At 39.9% G+C, this 18497-nt stretch overlaps 2 protein-coding genes across 3 annotated transcripts in view; both read right to left on the bottom strand.

Annotated features, from left to right (window-relative positions):
* The window catches only part of LOC129712649 (E3 ubiquitin-protein ligase NEDD4-like), a 100905-nt gene that overhangs the window by 47077 nt on the left and 35331 nt on the right, over window positions 1-18497 (bottom strand). For both annotated transcript variants that reach the window (XM_055661249.1, XM_055661250.1), the window contains exon 5: window positions 17906-17959. In XM_055661249.1, the coding sequence (XP_055517224.1) occupies window positions 17906-17959 (54 nt within the window). The remainder of the gene's footprint in view (window positions 1-17905; window positions 17960-18497) is intronic.
* Window positions 13443-17897, bottom strand: LOC129712650 (E3 ubiquitin-protein ligase NEDD4-like). Its single transcript, XM_055661252.1, has one exon. It carries the CDS (start codon window positions 14822-14824, stop codon window positions 13535-13537), a length of 1290 nt encoding a protein of 429 aa, XP_055517227.1. The 5' UTR covers window positions 14825-17897; the 3' UTR covers window positions 13443-13534.

Below are 18497 nucleotides of genomic sequence, written 5' to 3'. Positions count from 1 at the left end.
TGGATGCTGGAATTTTGAGCAAAGCACCAAGTGCTGGAGGAACTCATCCACTGAGGCTGCATCTGTGGGAGCAATGGACAGGCAACTTTTCTGATCAGGACCTTTCACAGCTTTTGAGATGTCAGAGAGAGAAAAAAAAGGGGCAGAATAAAAATAAAATAAATCATGTTGATGGAAAGAAAAGATGCAGATTATACTTCCTTCATTTCCACAAGCAACTTAAAGCACAATATTATTTCTCTAAACCAAAACCAAACGAATAATCTGATTATAAGTTTGACTTGGTAAAAAGCTGCAGTGAGGTCAAGGGTTTGTAAATGATCTGTACTTTCTGTGCTCATTTCCTTTCCATTCGTCAACCTTCAGCCACAAGTGTGTGCTGTCAAAGGCAACCCTTCTGTATTCCTCCTGCCACTCCCATGTTATAATTAGAAGCCAGGGGGTGCAGGGGCAATGCCAGCATTCTTCCCAGCCCTCCTAAAAGTGAGTAAACACTACATATGGAAAGATATATTGTTGACAGGTTTTCAAGGCAAACATCCCTGGCATTCAAACCTGCCCCTCATGGACAGAGTTAAGCCCTGGTCTCACGATGCGAGTTCTCCCGAGTTAAAAAAAAAATCAAACTCGTGGTACTTCATCACAAGTTTTTTTTACTCTTGGAAAATTTTCACCCTGTTGAAAAAACGGCACGCGTTTCCGCGTTTCCCGAGTACCTGCCGTCCGCATTACGAGCCGCTACGAGACATCCACGAGCTCCGACGCACCCACTACGTACTTACCACGGGATTGATTTTTTTTTAAACTCGGGAGAGCTCTTGGGTAAACTCGCATCGTGGGACAGGCCCTTTAGCACTCCGACTGAACCACAGGCAGCAGGCTCTTTGCCAAGATGTTACGCAAATGTGCTGTCAATTCAAAGAAGCCACTCCGAGGAGATTGCTCAATTTCCTCAGGCAGCATTCGTTTTTTATCTATGTATCTTATTTTGTCTTTAAGACAACATCTATTAAAATTTAAATTTCTCGAGGGTCAGATCTTTGGCAGAAAAAGTTAAATTATTTCTGAAAGTTACTGAATTCATTGCTGAAGACGACGACAGGCGTTCTAATCGTTATGGAATAAGGACGGGCATTTGACAGTGAAACCCTGGTGACACATCAGCATTCAAGGGTATTTCAACGAAGATATTAATCTGAATAGTCAGCAATGCAAAATCATCCATTATATTTGGGGGAAAAAGCTGCATCGAATATTCCTTTAAAGTATAAAATCACATTAATAACATTAATATGAATAATATTACAGCCTATCGACCATGTCATATTTTTCCAAATATTTACATCTGTGCTAAGAGAAGCTTCTGAACATTTGGCAAAATCAATCACTGTATTAGGGACTCTCCATTTCACCAGTCTCACTGTCAATGTTTTAGCATGAATAAAGGTCAGTTCATGGCAAAGCAAGTCAATTTTACAACAGATGGTAGGTTTCACCATTGGAAAGGTTTGAATCTATACAGCAACCTGTCCCTACACTTGCAGTAACGCTTCAAGCTTTGACAAACCATTCTTTCATAACTGGCCACCTGTAGTCTTAAGAAAAATAAATCTGCTCTCGTATTGCATTCCAGTTTAACCACTTAAAGAATGCGAATAAAATAAAAAACAAACAGTACTTCTCTTCCGTGGTACAATGGGCTACTTTGTGGCTCCAGCCAGCATGGGTAGAAATTATACCAAGCATACTTGGCAGAGGACATCGCTTATTCCTTGACACCACACTGTTGCTTTTGAAGGGAAAGAAGAGCAGTCACTGAAATGTCAAATATTGTCTTGCCTTCAACCGATTTTTCATTGACAAACAGGGTGCGTGCAACATGACCACAAAGAAAAGACTCCACTGGTTCAACCCTCGTCCCTGAATGCAGGCATAGTATATTACTACAAACTGAACTCAACCAGGATGCTTCTCATATTTTACTGTAATCTTCTGGGTTACATTGTCACTTAATTCGGCATGGGGCAGCACGGTGGCGCAGCAAAAGAGTTGCAGCCATACTACGCTGGAGACCCAGGTTCGATCCCGACTACAGGTGCTGTCTGTACGGAGGTTGTACATTCTCCCCGTGACCGGGTGGGTTTTCTCCAAGATCTTCGGTTTCCTCCCACACACCAAAGACCGACAGGTTTGTAGGTTAATTGGCTTGGTAGCAGTGTAAATTGTCCCTAGTGTGTGTAGGATGGTGTTAATGTGCGGGGATCGCTGGTTGGTGTGGACTCATTGGGCCGAAGGGCCTGTTTCCGCGCGGTATCTCCAAACTAAACTAAAAATACTTTAAATTATGTTCATCCTATCACCTTAAGCCCCTGTCCCACTTAGGAGACCTAAACAGCAACCTCTGGTGACCTTGCCCGCCACCCAAGGTTTCCATGAGGTCACCGGAGGTTTTAGTTACTCTCCCTAATGGTTGAAAGTGGTTTCCGCATGGTCGAGGCTTCATCTAGCCTTGAAAAATCCTGCTATTCTTTCATCATGATTAAAACCGGCCTCGACTAAAAATAGGTTGCCGTTTTAAAAATCGATAATTTTTTAGTCGCAGGTCTGGTCGAAGCCGATTTTCTTCATAGTCGAGGAAGGTTTTCAACTTATGCATGGGAGGTGGTAGGAGGTTGCAGGTCACCTCGACCTTGATTTTTTTTTTGGGTGGCGGGCAAGGTCATCAGAGGTTGCTGTTTAGGTCTCCTAAGTGGGGCAGGGGTTAACCAAATGTGAGCTTTCCTTGGTTTAGTTTCGTTTAGAAATACAGTGTGGAAACAGGCCCTTCAGCCTACTGGGTCCACATCGACCAACAATCACTGCCTCTATCCTACACACTAGGGACAATTTACAGAAGATAATTAACCTACAAACCTGCACATCTTTGGAATGTGGGAGGAAACCGGAGCACCCAGAAAAAAAACAACGCCGTCACAAGGAGACCGACAAACTCCCAACAGACAGCAACCATAGTCAGGATCGAACCTGGGTCTCTGGTGCTGTAAGGCAGCAACTCTACCGCTGCGCCACTGTGCCTTCCATCTTTTCATTCTATAAAAAGGATGCAAAGGATATGGAGAACTCAGAAAAAATACCACTGCAAGGATATGCAAACTGAATAGTTGGTTTCTGCGCTACAACCATTTTGCAACAGCCAATTAACCTCCCAACCATTTTTGGCATGTTAAAGGAAAGTGGAACCATTGGAGGAACCCCATATTGTCACAAGGAGAACGTGTAAACACCACACAGGCAGAATCTAAAGGTAGGACTGAACCCATATCTCTGGAGCTGTGAGATAGCAACGCCAACAGCTGAGCCACTGTGCTGTTACACAATGTCTAATCATCCTCCACATCACTTTGCATACACAAAATGGATCGCACAAAGCAGCTTGTGCATGAGTGGAGATAGTTCAAAAGTAATTTATTTATTAAGTGTGCCTCAATGAGTCAAGTGGAAAGTATTGCCCAGCATAATTGTAGAGTTATTGGAAGTTGGCCGATTCCATTTTGATCCTATCAGGCAGTTTTATTGTAAACACTAATGAATGGGGAATGATCAGTACAGCTTTCATTTCAATTCACGAGTTCAGAAGCAAACCAGCACCAAACAAATTCTTGTGAACAAAACCTCAATGTCAAACGTACAATGGAAATTATAATTTCAATGTCTATTATGAAATTACACTGAAATTTGAGTCTCAGTTTGAAAGTTAAAGTTCAGCCCTACCCTAGAAATTTGATCACAGAATCCAGACTGATACTTTAATAGAGTATTGAAAAAAAAAATGCTATGCGAAGATGGTGCTGCATTTTTGATATGTACAAATTCACCACATAAATGCAAAAGTTTTCATTATTTTAGGATTATTGCACTAACCAAAACCTTACAATTTTTCTTCATGCCCAACAGTTGAAAGAGCAAACTGTTTAAACAAGCACCCACTAGAAAACTGTTATCCACCTACCCCCAGATTTCCTTCTGACTCAAGACAGACAACACGGAAGCCGGCCCTTCAGCACATCAACGACCCATTTACACTAATCCCCAAGAATATCCTCTCAAGGCACTGTAGTTAAAAAGGCAACCACACCCCCTTCTCTGTCTCCTGCATCTCTCTCATGTACTACAGAATATTTACCCTGGAACATTGAGCTGCCAGTTTTGCCCTTCTCTCAATCATGTGTCTGTTATGGCTATCATATCACAGCCCCCAAGCCAATCCACACCCTGAGATCACCCGTCTTTCTGTTGAGTCTCAGAATGAAATAAAATGTGGTTGAAACCATTGGTTTTTTTCCCTCTCTCTTTCCCATGCATTGCCTGTCCTGTCTGCTAATCTTGTTCTCTTTGACTACAGTATTTGCCCCCAACATCTCATCTGCTGCCTTGCTGCTATTGGATGCTCACCTCCAGTTTATATCCTCCCAAGTAGCACCAGCTAATCTCACTGCCTGTATATTGGTCCCCCACTAGTTCAGGGACAGCCTGACCCTCATGTATAGGTCACCTCTTCCCCAGAGAGAGCCCAATGGTCTAAAAACCCAAACATCTGCCCCCTGCCTTGCATTGATCCTACTTTGCACCTGTCCTTCTATCCCTGTCCTTATTACATGGCAATGGGAGTAGCCCAGAGATTACCTTCCTTGTTGACCGCTTTCCTAATTCCCTAAAATAGACACAAAATTCTGGAGTAACTCAGCGGGACAGGCAGCATCTTTGGCGAGAAGGAATGGGTGACGTTTCGGGTCGAGGACGGGTCGCCCATTCCTTCTCCTCCGAGATGCTGCCTGTCCCGCTGAGTTACTCCAGCATTTTGTGTCTATCTTCGATTTAAATCAGCATAGTTTCTTCGTACACATTTTCTAATTCCCTTTATTGATTGCGCAGGGCATCATCCCTTTTCCTACCTATGTTGTTGGCTACAATGTACACAATGCCCTGCTCCCTCTCCCCCCTGAGAATGTTCTGCAGCCACTCAGAAACATCATGGACCCTGGTGATACCAAGGCAACATTACATGATCCTGGAGTCTTGATTGTGAATGCTTCAACACTTCACCTCAAATCAGAGCCGCTCCGCTATACCTTCACTTCTTAATTGCTATGTCTCTTAATGAGCCCATTCAAGGCCACTGTTTTCAGCCTTCCCACTACTGCTCTGCTCGGCCTCCTGGCTGGTCACACACTAACATAGAAATTCTCTCCCAGACAATTTATGGTTTCTGTCTGAGGCATATTTTCTTTAACTGCTCAGGGACCTGTCAGCAGTTACTAACTAATCTCACGACAAACCCAAAGGTAATCTTGAGAGAGGATTATACTCCAAGATTTGCAGTATAATTCCACCTTCAAGCCCTCTACCCATACTTTTTTTATCACATGCTGTAAATGGTAGCTAAAAGCAATAAGCAGAATGGATACAGAAAACAAAAACTAGAGCAGTTATAACAATGGAATGGGATAGAATGGGAAAGGTGTAGCATGGTATGCCAATATAGGTGTGAACATTGAAAATTTCAATGCAATAAAAATCGGACTAGAGAAATATTTGTGCAAAAATTTTATATTTTCAAAATAGGACTGATCATGACCCATTCACTAAGGGGATTCAAGCATTAATGTCAATTCTGTATTTCTGATCGAGTTGAATTGAGTAATCTGCTTCAACCATTTCAAAGGTAATTGAAAAATCAACTGCATCAATTTGGTATGGGGTTGTATTTCGGCAAAACTAGATGAAAACAGCATTTTGACTTTTAAAATGCACTGGAAGTTTCACGGTTACTGTTACTGATCTCAGCTTTAAATTCCGATTTAGTTAATTAACTGGTTAAACTGTCCAGCTGCTACAGTGATTTGATCCATCATTCTGGGCCTATGGATTACTAGCCCAATAATATAAATGTCATGATATTTCATCCATGATTAAACGCTAATACCCAGAATCATCTGAATGGTACGATCTGATCATATAGTCTACCACACAATGCATTGGACTGTGTAAGTGATATATTCTAAAGACTAATAATGATATCCCACTACTTATCAGTGATAAATACACACAGATTTAGAGCGACAACAGAATTTCCTCTAAGCTTTAAACAGAAAACAGATGGTCAAAGCTTTGCCATCAAGCTAAATATGAAGGAAAAAAGATGTTTTGGCATAACATGGATATTCACAGAGAGAACGAACAATTCAAGCTTAGAACAAACAATAAAAAAACACCTACAATTACTTTGATGAAAAATAACAGATAAATTTAAGGACAATCTAATTTTCCAACTATTCCCAGCATGTTTATCATCTACCCATACAGTGCAGTGAACCATAACTTATAAGTTATAGGTTTTGACAAGGATTTAATTACCTGAGCCTGCTCATTTACGTGGAGTCATAAATGAATTAAGGAACCCAAAGGGAGTTCACACTCAAATAAAATCAGATAAAATGCACACAAGGCCACCTCAGGAGATATAGGGACAGAGGTTGGTTGAAGAGACAAGTTTAAAGCTGGGAAAGATAGTGACCTGCAGAAGACTACAAAGTTCAGTCAAGTCACCTGGAATTCTGGTCACCAGTGGTGGAATGATGAAAAACAGGAGTGACCAGCTTTTCAGAATGAGAGGTGTTTGGAGATCTCAGATGACTACAGATGGAGAGAGACCAGTGGAAGGACTCGAAAGCAATCATTAATTTACTTTAAAAATGGAACCATTGCTGAGCTTGGGGCATTACAGATCAGATTCAGACAAATTAATTGTCATATACACCAGGGTGCAATGAAATTCCTAGTTCACAGGAAACTCAGAGAGTGTACACTGAGTGATGATGAATAAAGCAGTACATGCAGTAATGAGTGCAAAACAACAGCATGGTGCACGAATGCAGTGTCATCTGAGTAAAACAACGGAAGTACAATGACAGTATAACTAAATGAGGTCTAATTAAGAGTAAACGTATGTGGCAGTACCTCCACTTGTGAAGCAAGTGATTGGTTCAGAAGTCTGAAATCAGAATGAGGAAGAAGCTATCAAGTCTGGGCATTCAGGGTCCTGAATCCTCTTCTGCCAGAAGGTAGCAGAGAGAAAGGGGAATGACGAGGGTGAGTGGCATCCTTGACTACTTCTGACTGGAAGGAAGAGGCATCCTTTATCTCCAGAGATGCTGCCTAACCCGCTGAGTTACACAAGCACTTTTGTGTCCATCCCTCTTCAGACAATGTTGGCCCAAGAGATAGCATTGACATTTACTCACAGTGAATGGCCAGCAATTACTCCCTTCTATGCAGCATTAACTACAGAACCCCATATGAAACACAGGGCCAAACAAAATATAAAACTTAATTTCAAGAATCACCGCAATTTCTTTTCAAGACATTTAACAGATGACATTTGAATACTTTAGTGCTTTATGCAACCATTTAGGGTCACACAGCGCCCAGATACTTTTAGATTTCTGCCATTATAGGAGTGGTCTTGCAAAGTCACTAAAAGCAACCTTGACTGACTCAAATTCCATGGGCCCCTGCATGAATGTTGACTCTGCCTTGACTGACAGACACCAGGTTGGTTGTCCTACAAGGAGAGGCAATGGGTCAAATGGTCTTGTGAGAAAGGGAAGGAAAAAGGAAGAAAAGGAAAGAAAACAGACAGAACAACTATTTAGAGGTCAGTTTACCATGTCTCAAGAGATCCCTGAAACTTAAAGAACTAATTAAAGGTGATTAATTCAAAGGCAGTACAAGCAAACAGAGTATCTAGTTTACATTAAACAAATAAATCAATGATGATGGTGGTTTGAGGAAGGATATTACCCCAGCACTGGAATCTTTCAATCATTTATTCAAAATAGACACGTTTAAACTTTCATTCAAGAGAGCAGTAATAATGCTGCATTTCCAGTAAGTGTCCCAATTATGTTCTTAAGTTGAAGACTGAGCTTGAATTTAACCTCTGACTCATTTGCAACTGATACCATGTGAATCATAACACGTGGAGGAAAGGAGCCGCAAACTGAAGCAGGAGAGCTTAAACAGCTTAATTCTCCTCTATTTTTGCAGGACAACTTCATGTTATTTATTGGTCTGAAATATAATAATTTACATTAATGTGTCATAATCATTTAAATAAAAAAGATCTGGAGTAATCACTGTGACTTTACTGGCCAATATCTTTACTTCCAATTCGCTGGAATTCCTCTTACATTTTTCTGGTTATCTCAACCTCTGGCTCAATTTTCAGATTCTTTATAACATCTAAACATAGAATCACAGTAAGTTACAGCACCGAAGGAGGCCATTTGCCCCATCATGCCAATGCTGGTTAAATATATTGCAACATTCCATTTATTTCTAAGATTAGCTCTGCCTCATCTCACTTTTCACCTGGCTATTAGTATTTCTTTTAAACTGAAATAAATTCCTTCAACCTGTATACAAATCAAAAACAGGCCTTTGTGTATTCTATAACAAGGAGATTTCTCGAAAATACCTTGTTTAGAAAATTCTTCTCAATACAAAGTGCCATTAGATGTTATTAATTATCTTACAGTTCCATCAAGGAGATGACAAGAAGTTAAGGGAATAAATGTTAATGACCCATCCACTATGCTATAAATGGAAAGCTTTTACTGAATATAATTTGGATATGATTTGATTATATGCAAGTCCAGATGAGTTATCGCCAGAGATCGCCCTTGATTTGGGCTTGAGGATATTCAAGGCCCGCCACAGTCTCCTGCCTGAATTGAGTTTGTTCTGAAATCCTCTCCAACATCCTTAAGAGCCTTGCAGAGACCATTCTTGGACTTCTTGTACAGTGTGGATTCAGACTTCAGGAAGCCCTCAAAGCTAGACTTTAGCAGAGAGTGAATCTCCGAGGTTTCTTGATAAAACAGATGACGAATGATGTATACACTCACTCGGGATGAATGAAGTAGTCACAAACATGTTCCAGTCAAGGTGATCTTGTAGTAGATTGTCAGCTTCCTCAAGCCACTGCTGCATTATTCTCTCCGTCAGTGCCTCATGCTTCAATATCTTCAGGAGCAAGGCAGAATGGTCAAAATGAGGGCAAGGGATGGAGCAATGGATGGAGCATACGTGATGGTGGTGTAGTAGTGGTTTAGAGTGGTAAAACCCTGCATGGGACAAGAGACTTGCTGATGGCATTTAGGGAGTGCCCACCTGAGTTTTGCTGAAGTTGTTATCAGAGATGGTGAATAAGGCATCAGGATTTCATAAGATCATAAGTGATAGGAGTAGAATTAGGCCATTCGACCCATTAAATCTACTCCGCCATTCAATCATGGCTGATCCATATCTCCCTCCTAACCCCATTCTCCTGCCTTCTCCCCACAACATCTGACACCCATACCAATCAAGAATCTATCTGTCTCTGCCTTAAATATATTCACTGACCTTGCCTCCACAGCCTTCTGTGGCAAAGAATTCCACAGATTCACCACCATCTGACTAAAGAAATTCCTCCTCATCTCCTTCCTAAAAGAACGTCCTTTAATTCTGAGGTTATGACCTAATTCTTAGACTCTTACAATAGTGGAAACATCCTCTCCCTATCCACCCTATCCAAGTTTTTCACTATTCTGTATGTTTCAATGAGATCCTCCCCTTCAATCTTCTAAACTTTGTCGTCTCATTAGAGAGTTGATGATGAATATGATTTGTTCAGTTCCATCTTGGCATTGGCTTGGAGTGGTATGCAGATGTGAATTACTTCAGTCGAAAAGGAGCAGCAACTCCAGAATGAACAATATTAAAATATACAGTTTAACCTTTCAAAAGAGAAATTTCCTAGCAGGCATGGCACAATAATAGCTTAACATATTTAGCCTCAGGTAATCAAGCAATTATATATACAATGGATTACTTTACTAAACTCCTTTACAGTCCAAAATCCTTAACAACCATCAATCTAGTTGACTACATCAATAATAATCTTGAAGACAGGATTATTTAAATATCATAAACAATGTTATGAATAATGCAAAAATTAAAGATGGCAAATCATACTCTGAGCAAAGGTAATGAAGGAAAAGTTTTTTCTGAATATTGGTACAACATTGTACATTACGCTCTGGTGTTAAACGCACAAGAAAATCGTTGCTATTGCCAACGTGTGTCAATATTGGAGTTTACTTGCAAGACGCATATGATTTATATTCTGCACCACTGATGATCTAAAGTACTCAACATTTTTTTTGTTTAAATCATTTTGCATCCATTTCATTCCTGTTGCTTTATTATGCCAGCTGATGGTGACTACCCTCAGCTGTTCTCAACCAGGAGTAGATCTTACTTGCAGATCAGCCAATATTGTTGCATGCCTGTATGGCAGCCTACCTGTTTCTAGGTCTGCTGCAATATGATAACCATCATTGATTACAAAATCAAAGGCATGATTGATTATTTGATTGACTATCTCTTTACCACAAGCACTCTCATGCAAAGAGGAGGGGAACTGCCCATGCACTAGATTGATGTGATTCTGCAAACATCTGACCCAAGCCACACTTTACTGATGAAGCTCTCATAACTGTAATCACAGAGTTAATGAGAAGGTGTATTTGTTGCAACATGTGCTCCATTGAAATACACTGGAACTAAATAAACCCCTGCAATTTAATTTTTACTCATTAAAGTGTAGAATTACACCATGAAAATGAGGTGCAACTACCACTTACTGACTTAGACATTTATTTCAAATAAATTGTATTTTCAAATTATCAATCTACTGCCAGGACCTTAAATCTAACTCTTCTATCCCACCTGAAACGATAAAATAATAAGATAGTGGATAAAAAGAACTACAATCTGTGCAACACTCATTGCCAAAGGATCGAATGGACCAGAAAATCTGGCTTAGTTTAGTTTAACTAAATTAAACGAAACAAGCAGGACTATAAAACCCCGGATGCCTGGACGTGAGTTTGTTACTCTGCAAGATCGCGAGGAGGAGGCCACGACTGTGATTCTAATCTGTGAATCAACTGAACTGTGAGTCTGCAATGTATTTGCAAGAAATTATTTGTTAGCCCTTAATGACAATGCCATGAGTTGTTTTGCCTGCTGTCCTGCCTGTGCTTTAAACTGTAATGCTTTATTAGGTCCGACTGTGTTTGGAAGGAATAAATGCTTCATTAGGTCCCACTGTGTTTGGAAGGAATAAATGCTTCATTAGGTCCCACTGTGTTTGGAAGGAATAAATGCTTTATTAGGTCCGACTGTGTTTAGTCCAAATGTCCTGCACATTTTGTGACTTCCGCTTAGTGGACAGGTCACGCTGATTGCTTAATTTCCGGTGAGTGCAGAGGTCACGCTGATTGCGGAAGTGCCGCTGACTGCGGAAGCCCCAAAGTGCAGAGGCCGCGCTCAGCCGTGTGAGTATTCAAGAAAGTTTACTGTCATATATATGGTGTGTGTGAGTGTATGAGTCTATGTGTGTGAGTGAGTGAGTGAGTGAGTGAGTGAGTGTGAGTGAGTGTGTGTGTGAGTGAGTGTGTGTGTGTGTGAGTGTGTGTGTGACTGTGTGTGTGTGTGTGTGTGTGTGTGTGTGTGTGTGTGAGAGTGTGTGTGTGTGAGGGTGTGTGTGAGTGTGTGTGTGTGTATTGGAATTGGTGGAGAGGTGGAATATTGCATTGGGGGACCAGCCTTCCCGTGTGAAACTGGTTTTATCGCATGCCCAGATTGTTAGATGGTCCGAAGGTGATAGACCTGTCACAAAGCAGTAGTCAAATACTTCTGCATAGATCTGAAAAATAGCCTTTAACAAGCTGTTAATTATAGACGGCAGGTCATCTGATAGTTTGTTGCTGAAATCTATTGCCCAAGTGAAAGAGCAGTGTGTGGACTTTTTAATGTCTGCAAGCACAACAGAACTCTGCCATGGTGCTGATCCAATTTCATGGCTGCTGTGTACAGATGGCTGACAGTGACCACCGCTACTCCAATATCAAGTTGTTATATTTGAACTCAGACCTTCCATATACGTTAGCCAGGCCAGACTATCTGGAGTCTGATGAAATATTCTGGCAGTAATATTTTTAAATCAGGTCTACACTCCTATATTTAGCGAGCCTAATATTGATACATTTTATAAAACAAAGGGATAACCTAACTGTCTATGTATTTAAAACCCCCAAATAATCTCTTTAATGCAAGGCCAGCTCTTACACATTTGATTCATGAAGTAAAGAGTGATAAATTTACATTGCATTGAATAAGGGAAATAGAATAGATTAAGACATGTTCTGGGTTCCAAAAAAAGGCACAATTTGGAAATGCAGGTTTAGGTTATTCAACCAGGCGTAGGTATGTTTTTTGACTTACTGCTAATTCAAGTTAGTGCAATAAGTCCTGTAACACTTTCTGCACGAGAAACTAATGGACATTTTAAATTTGAAGGGGCTTTTTGTGCTCGGGAGGAGGTAACCAAGTTTTTCAATGGAAATCATTAATATATATCTCTCAGGTTCACTAAACTACATGCACAAATATTTTAAATAGCAGGCAATGAGTTTTGATATCCAAATTTAACTTGCAAGGCACATCTTTACGACCGAAAGCTCGAATTGCACACATGCTTACTCATAAAGCAAAAAAGGGTTTTTAAATTTGTGAAAGTACAAATTGTTCAGAGAACATCATTGGAGTAAATGAAAAGACCACAATCTGGTATTCTTTGCCGAACATAATTAAATGTTTAAAATACTGTATTACGACAGAAGTGTCAGTAGCTATTTCATTCTAAGCAAATTTGTCAGAGGCTGTTTTACAAGCATCAAAACCAGAACATTTTCAATCTGTTTGTACCTTTCTGTATAAATAACTTTCTTCCTGTAGGATCCACAAGTAATTGTGGCCAATTGGAGAAATTCAGGAAGCAATTTATTTTGGGGATAATATATTACATGACAATAACTTTAATTTCTCATAGTTAATCCAAATTACTTTCAGAACAGGTCTTCCCATTAAAAATGTTCCTCGAGAGCTTGAATAATAGAATACAACGAGTAGCACAAAGTTATTTTTTGCTAACCAACAGCTCCAAGAGAAATTCTTTGCTCGGAAGATTATTTACATTAGAATATCTATAGAATGGGCAATGTACTTTAAAAATTATTTAAATATCCATGTAGTTCATATCAACAAATGTTACCAGAATACCAACATCTTAAGACCAAACTACAACAAGAAACAAGCAACCAAATATCCCTGTGATAAATTTAACATAAAACGTTTAAAAAAATAATTTGACAGTCAGTCTTGCGTTGAGGATCCTCTATTTTTGTCACTTACCACAATCATCTAGAAAAAATACTCTATACTAATAGAAATTGTCCACAATTTGGTATTAAAAGTAGGAAGGGAAATAGTAATGATTTTCTAATTTAAAATTGTTTTTCGACTTCCAGCACGAGTTGCATTTTCACAAGTTTGATATTATCACATCTAAGGCCAACTCATGTAATTACCTTACCTTATACTCTTGTCCCCAAATAGTTGAATTAGTTTCCTTTTTGTAGTTACCAGCTATTTTCTCCTCTGAGATAAAAAAATTCTGTTCCGATCTTGGAGCTACATGAATGTGTAGTTGAGAGTTCCCAACTTTTGAACAGTAATGTTTCAGTCTTGAATGGTAACTGGAGACCAGCCGGCAGGGAACTTCAAGCGAGTGGCTTCTTTGAAAGATGGGCCGCTTGCTTTGTTCATATTCATTCTCCCTATCGATCTCCCCATTATCATTTACTTGGCACTCTGAATGCTTGAATGAAGGCAAACATACTGACGTGCTCCGTATTAATTTGATATCTTGATATCGCGTATGTCTAGTATTTAAAGGGCTCTGTTTAAATTCCTTTACAAACGACTCGTGGTATATTTGTCCTTCCTTGGTCTCTGTTCCCACAACAAGAGCTTTCTGGCAATTCAAGTACAGAATGTGATTCGAAGGTCTATGCAGTTTCTTCGCTTTTCCCTGACACTCAGAATCTTCTTCATTGTAATCGACTGTGTGATTCTTAGCAGACTGGTAGCCATTACAGTAAAGTGGCTTAATGTCTCTGACTTCATTGGAAGAACAAGTTGGGTTGGATAATCGTAGCCCATTAACTGCTGTCGCAACAAAACAAGTACTTGTTTCCTTGGATTTAGACACAACCTGATCTTCACCTTGAATTGGGTCTTGGGAGCAAGGGAGGAATCTACTCAGGGTGGGGTTGCTGCTGCGTCCTGTAAAAGGATCTGGGCTGGTTGGAGTAGCTGGTGGAGTGTTGCAAGGACTCTGAGGAAATATCACCAGTGATGAACAGCGCCTCAGTGGCATCTTTGCTTTCCTCGACTTCACTGACGTTTTGGTAGGCACCACGGCACGCTCTAAAAGCTCTTGGTCAAAAGATATGTTGCTACTGCGTAAAGCATGCTCACAGCTGTTGTTGTTGCTAGAGTCACAATGTCTACTGGACTGTTTGGATTGTAATGATATTTGCAACGTTGAGCTCTTTTTGCGGAGGTGATCGTTATTACTAACCTGTGGTATGAACAATGAAGAACTACGTTGCAGGATACGTTCAGTCTTTGATACGGTAGGCAGCACTGCAGGCTCAAGCGTAATCAATTGATTAACATTCTTTCTTGAATGTAGTGGTACAGTCTCAACTGTCATACAAATGTTACTCTCCAAGCCCTCTCCCGAAGTCTCGGACAGTGGGTCAGTGTTGCTCCTCCTGGTTGCAAAATGCAATCGTAAACGACGAGCCATTTCTCTTTTTGAATATAAAACAAACGTGGTCCTAGTTTGGAATGGAGCCGAGCTGGTTAAAACTTCACATTTTGCAGGGCAAGCTGAAGGCGAACATAGCAAGCGCCGCAGTTTGGGATACAGTCACCATCAGTAGCTGTAGATAGGCAGAAATAGCTGAAGTGACAAACAGCATTCCAGTCATTATTGAACCGCGACTAGTAAGCCCAGGAAGTTAGAAATATAAAGGAACAAAATCCATGGTCGTAGGAATAGCTCCAGGAAGCCCGATTATCCATGAATGTCTGCAAAGTGTGTGAAATGAAGGCACAGTCCCTTCCACAGCGCTGGAAATTCAGCAACCTTTACAAGGAGCTCAGCTGCTGCACAGTTTGAATTCCAGCCAAGCTTGCTTCAATTAAACCTCCTTGACTTGCATGAATGACTGAATCCGACCCAAAATCAACAATCTTCTTGCATGGCGGTTTCACATATTATATCTCATCCTCACCAAGCAGGGCAAGAATGTGGCACCACTCTACACACTGCAGCTTTTACTGTTTCCCTTGCACTGAACCAACATCATATTTTTACCCCCATAGTATTGCATTACAGGAAATTTCAAAGAGCGACATCCAGCAGACTTCAGTACTGAAGGGGTTTCTGAGCACTACCCACAATATTAAACTGCAGGGAAATGGTAAATACACTGGAAACTACTGCTAACAACTGTGAGAGACTCTAGAGCTATGCATTAATAGTTGAACACAATTCGCTTTTGTCAGCTCCTCAATGCAAGAATTGGCTCGTGGTAGATAATAATATCAAACTCACATTTCCAGTTCTCTTAGCTGGGCACTGAAATCCAACCATCAAAAATAGACCCTATTATGAGTAAATCTTGTCAGAAAAAAAAAACACACAAAAACAAAACTATTATTAGACTCCCTCTGGACTGAAGTGCTGCTGGTGGTGGACTGTGAGTACTTTTCAAGCCTGTTCGGTGCAGCTAACTATGAAAAACCTTTCTCTTCACACACAGAAATGCCACATCCTGACATTTGAAACTCGTGGCTGTGCCAAAAGAACTACATTCTTTTCTTCCTGCAGCTTTCCGATCAGCTGCAGAGATTCAAGAGCACTGAATAAGTAATTTATTTTTATGGGGAAGCATTTTTCAAATACTCTACCCTACATGTTATAATCATTAAACATAAAACAAATCTTAACCTCAGAAATTATTCCTTTGGCACGTGTTCTTTATATTAACACTTCAGGCACGGAGTTGTTCGCAACAGAAAGGTACATTACAATTCTTAGATCAAAGTCTTGCAGGAAAAAAAGATATCAAATGAAAAAGTTATCTCAGGTTTTAGAGCAGAGAATCAGAATACAAATTTAGCCACTTCTCACGTTCTTAACATAATATCTTTTAACACAGGAAATAAAAGCTTATAAGCTGCTATGCAGGAATAATAGATCATTCAGCAAAGTTGTTGAAATAAAATGTCTAACTTTTTTCAGCAAACCAACAGCAAGTGCTTGGTAACTGTATAATTGCCATCTGAATGTCCTCTGGGGATAATAGTGGCGACACAATGGAAAAATGTGCTGCTTATAATCAAAAGCTGTAACAACTGCACCATTTACTGTTGGCATTTTAACAGATGCCTTTTATGAAAATATTCTACTACTGCACAGAAGTGGAATAGTCTCGGCTGCAAATAAAATTAAAAATGGCCCTTTGAGCTTTTTGTTTTCTACTCAGTCAAAAGGCAACCTAATCTGACAAAGTGGAGTGTGCTGCAGACATAGGTAGTTTCTTTGTCAGAATAAATACTCCTTTTCATAGAAATGTTCTGGCTTTAAAAAATATATAGATGTTTGGAAAGGGCAGAACCGTCTTTGTAGAAAAGAACGTACAAATCCAGAACGGTCCAGGGTTTATTTTCCTGGAATTGCTGCCAGCCAAGGACACTCAAATTTCTGCTATCGGCTAGATCAGTTTTCTGATCATTGGACTGACATAGAATATTTACAGCCATTCCTTTGCTTTTCTACATTTACTGCTTTTTCTATATTGCTTCATATTGCTTTGCCTGTGACAAAATGTGCATTTATTTAATGCTACCATGATTATTATTCACTAACACTCAAATTTAAACACTAACAGCTAAAAATTGGAAGCAATTGAAATAAAAATGCTGTTGACGCCACCATTTTGACAATTGAACAACTGTGTTTCGAGAGCAACAGATATTCTAGAAATATAAACGTTTCAAATGCGGAAGAACATTGGCCGATGAGCGAAAAAAAAATCACATGATAAAACAGAAGTGATGACAGTGCACTGGAAATGTTGTACGTTGACAGCAGAATAATGAATGACTATGCTTCATTAGCAGACCATTGGCAGTGTGCTTCCAAATCGAGGAAAGGAAAACGGATTCTAAAATTACATTTACAAAATTGACATAAAACTGGAGGTCAAGACACCCGGTCCAATTCTACATTCTACTCAGCTAAAGACAGCCACCAACCAGCCTTGGGGAGGGTCAGCAATGACACCTTTTGCCTGAACGAGCGCAGACGCAGTCAAACTACACACGGAATTAGAGTCAGCCTTTATCACCAAATTATAACAATGAAAAATGCTGGAAACATTTAGCAGACAAACAGGCTTCTTTAGAAAGAGATACAATGAATGTTTCATTAGAAATGACCCGCTGAATGCTTCCAGCATTTACAGTCCTATTCAGATTTCCAGCATTTTTGATGCTAAGTAACATTCAATTAATTTTTGGGAACCATCCATTGCAGCAAACCATCTATCACTATGGCTTTGCCTTTGAGTAAGCAGACATCAACAGGTTAGTAAAATATTAACATAATCTCATACTTGGCTCAACACTGATATAGTAGAACTTGAGAGATCCTTTACACTTTTTCCAAAAATCCCAGGTAAAAATGCAATAGGACTTCTTTTATACTTGAACTGCATGGAAAATGAAAGTAGGATTTACCTATCTTACACTTACACATGGGAGCATTTATTTTACTTTGGAACAATTATTTCTGGCCAATATGGGTTACACAACTCACCAATCGATTTTCATCAAACACTTCAAAGAGAATCCGATGATGCCCAGGATGAACCTAGGAAACAGTATAAAGATAAAAAATACACTCATTAGTAAGTACACACTTCACTGCATTGACTATCCAAATAGCAATTCAACAGTATAAAATATACATTGTAAGAAGGCAGTGGAAACCAATTCACTGGATGTTTTCAAGAGAGTTAGAATCTTGCTGTCAGGGCTAACGAAATCCAGGGATATGGGGGAAAAAGCTGGAATGGGGTACTGATTTTGGATGATCAGACATGATCATAATGAATGGCGGTGATGGCCTACTTCTGCACCTATTTTCTATGTTTCTATTCTCAGCTCATACCTTGCCAGCCAAACTAAAAAAAAATTAAAAACAAAGATCATGAGTTTTGTCTAATACTCTGAAAGCAGGCTAAAATAAATTCAGCCGAGGGAGTGCTTCACCTTAGAATAATCGCTGACTCAACCCACCAGGGACCTCCAGCCCTATACAAGGCGAAGGCAGCAGATGCCACATTGGCCTGGTCATGCACCTCAGAACCTACATAACTATAACACAAGCAGTCCTCCTCAATCCCTAG

This window comes from Leucoraja erinacea, chromosome 33 (assembly GCF_028641065.1).
Source record: "Leucoraja erinacea ecotype New England chromosome 33, Leri_hhj_1, whole genome shotgun sequence".
NCBI lineage: Eukaryota > Metazoa > Chordata > Chondrichthyes > Rajiformes > Rajidae > Leucoraja > Leucoraja erinaceus.
Note: the sequence above shows the minus strand (reverse complement) of the source record. Positions and strands in the feature narration are given on the sequence as shown.

What these genes read in the sequence shown, in the direction of transcription:
- LOC129712650 (XM_055661252.1), bottom strand. Translation starts at nt 14,824, where the DNA reads ATGGCTCGTCGTTTACGATTGCATTTTGCAACCAGGAGGAGCAACACT.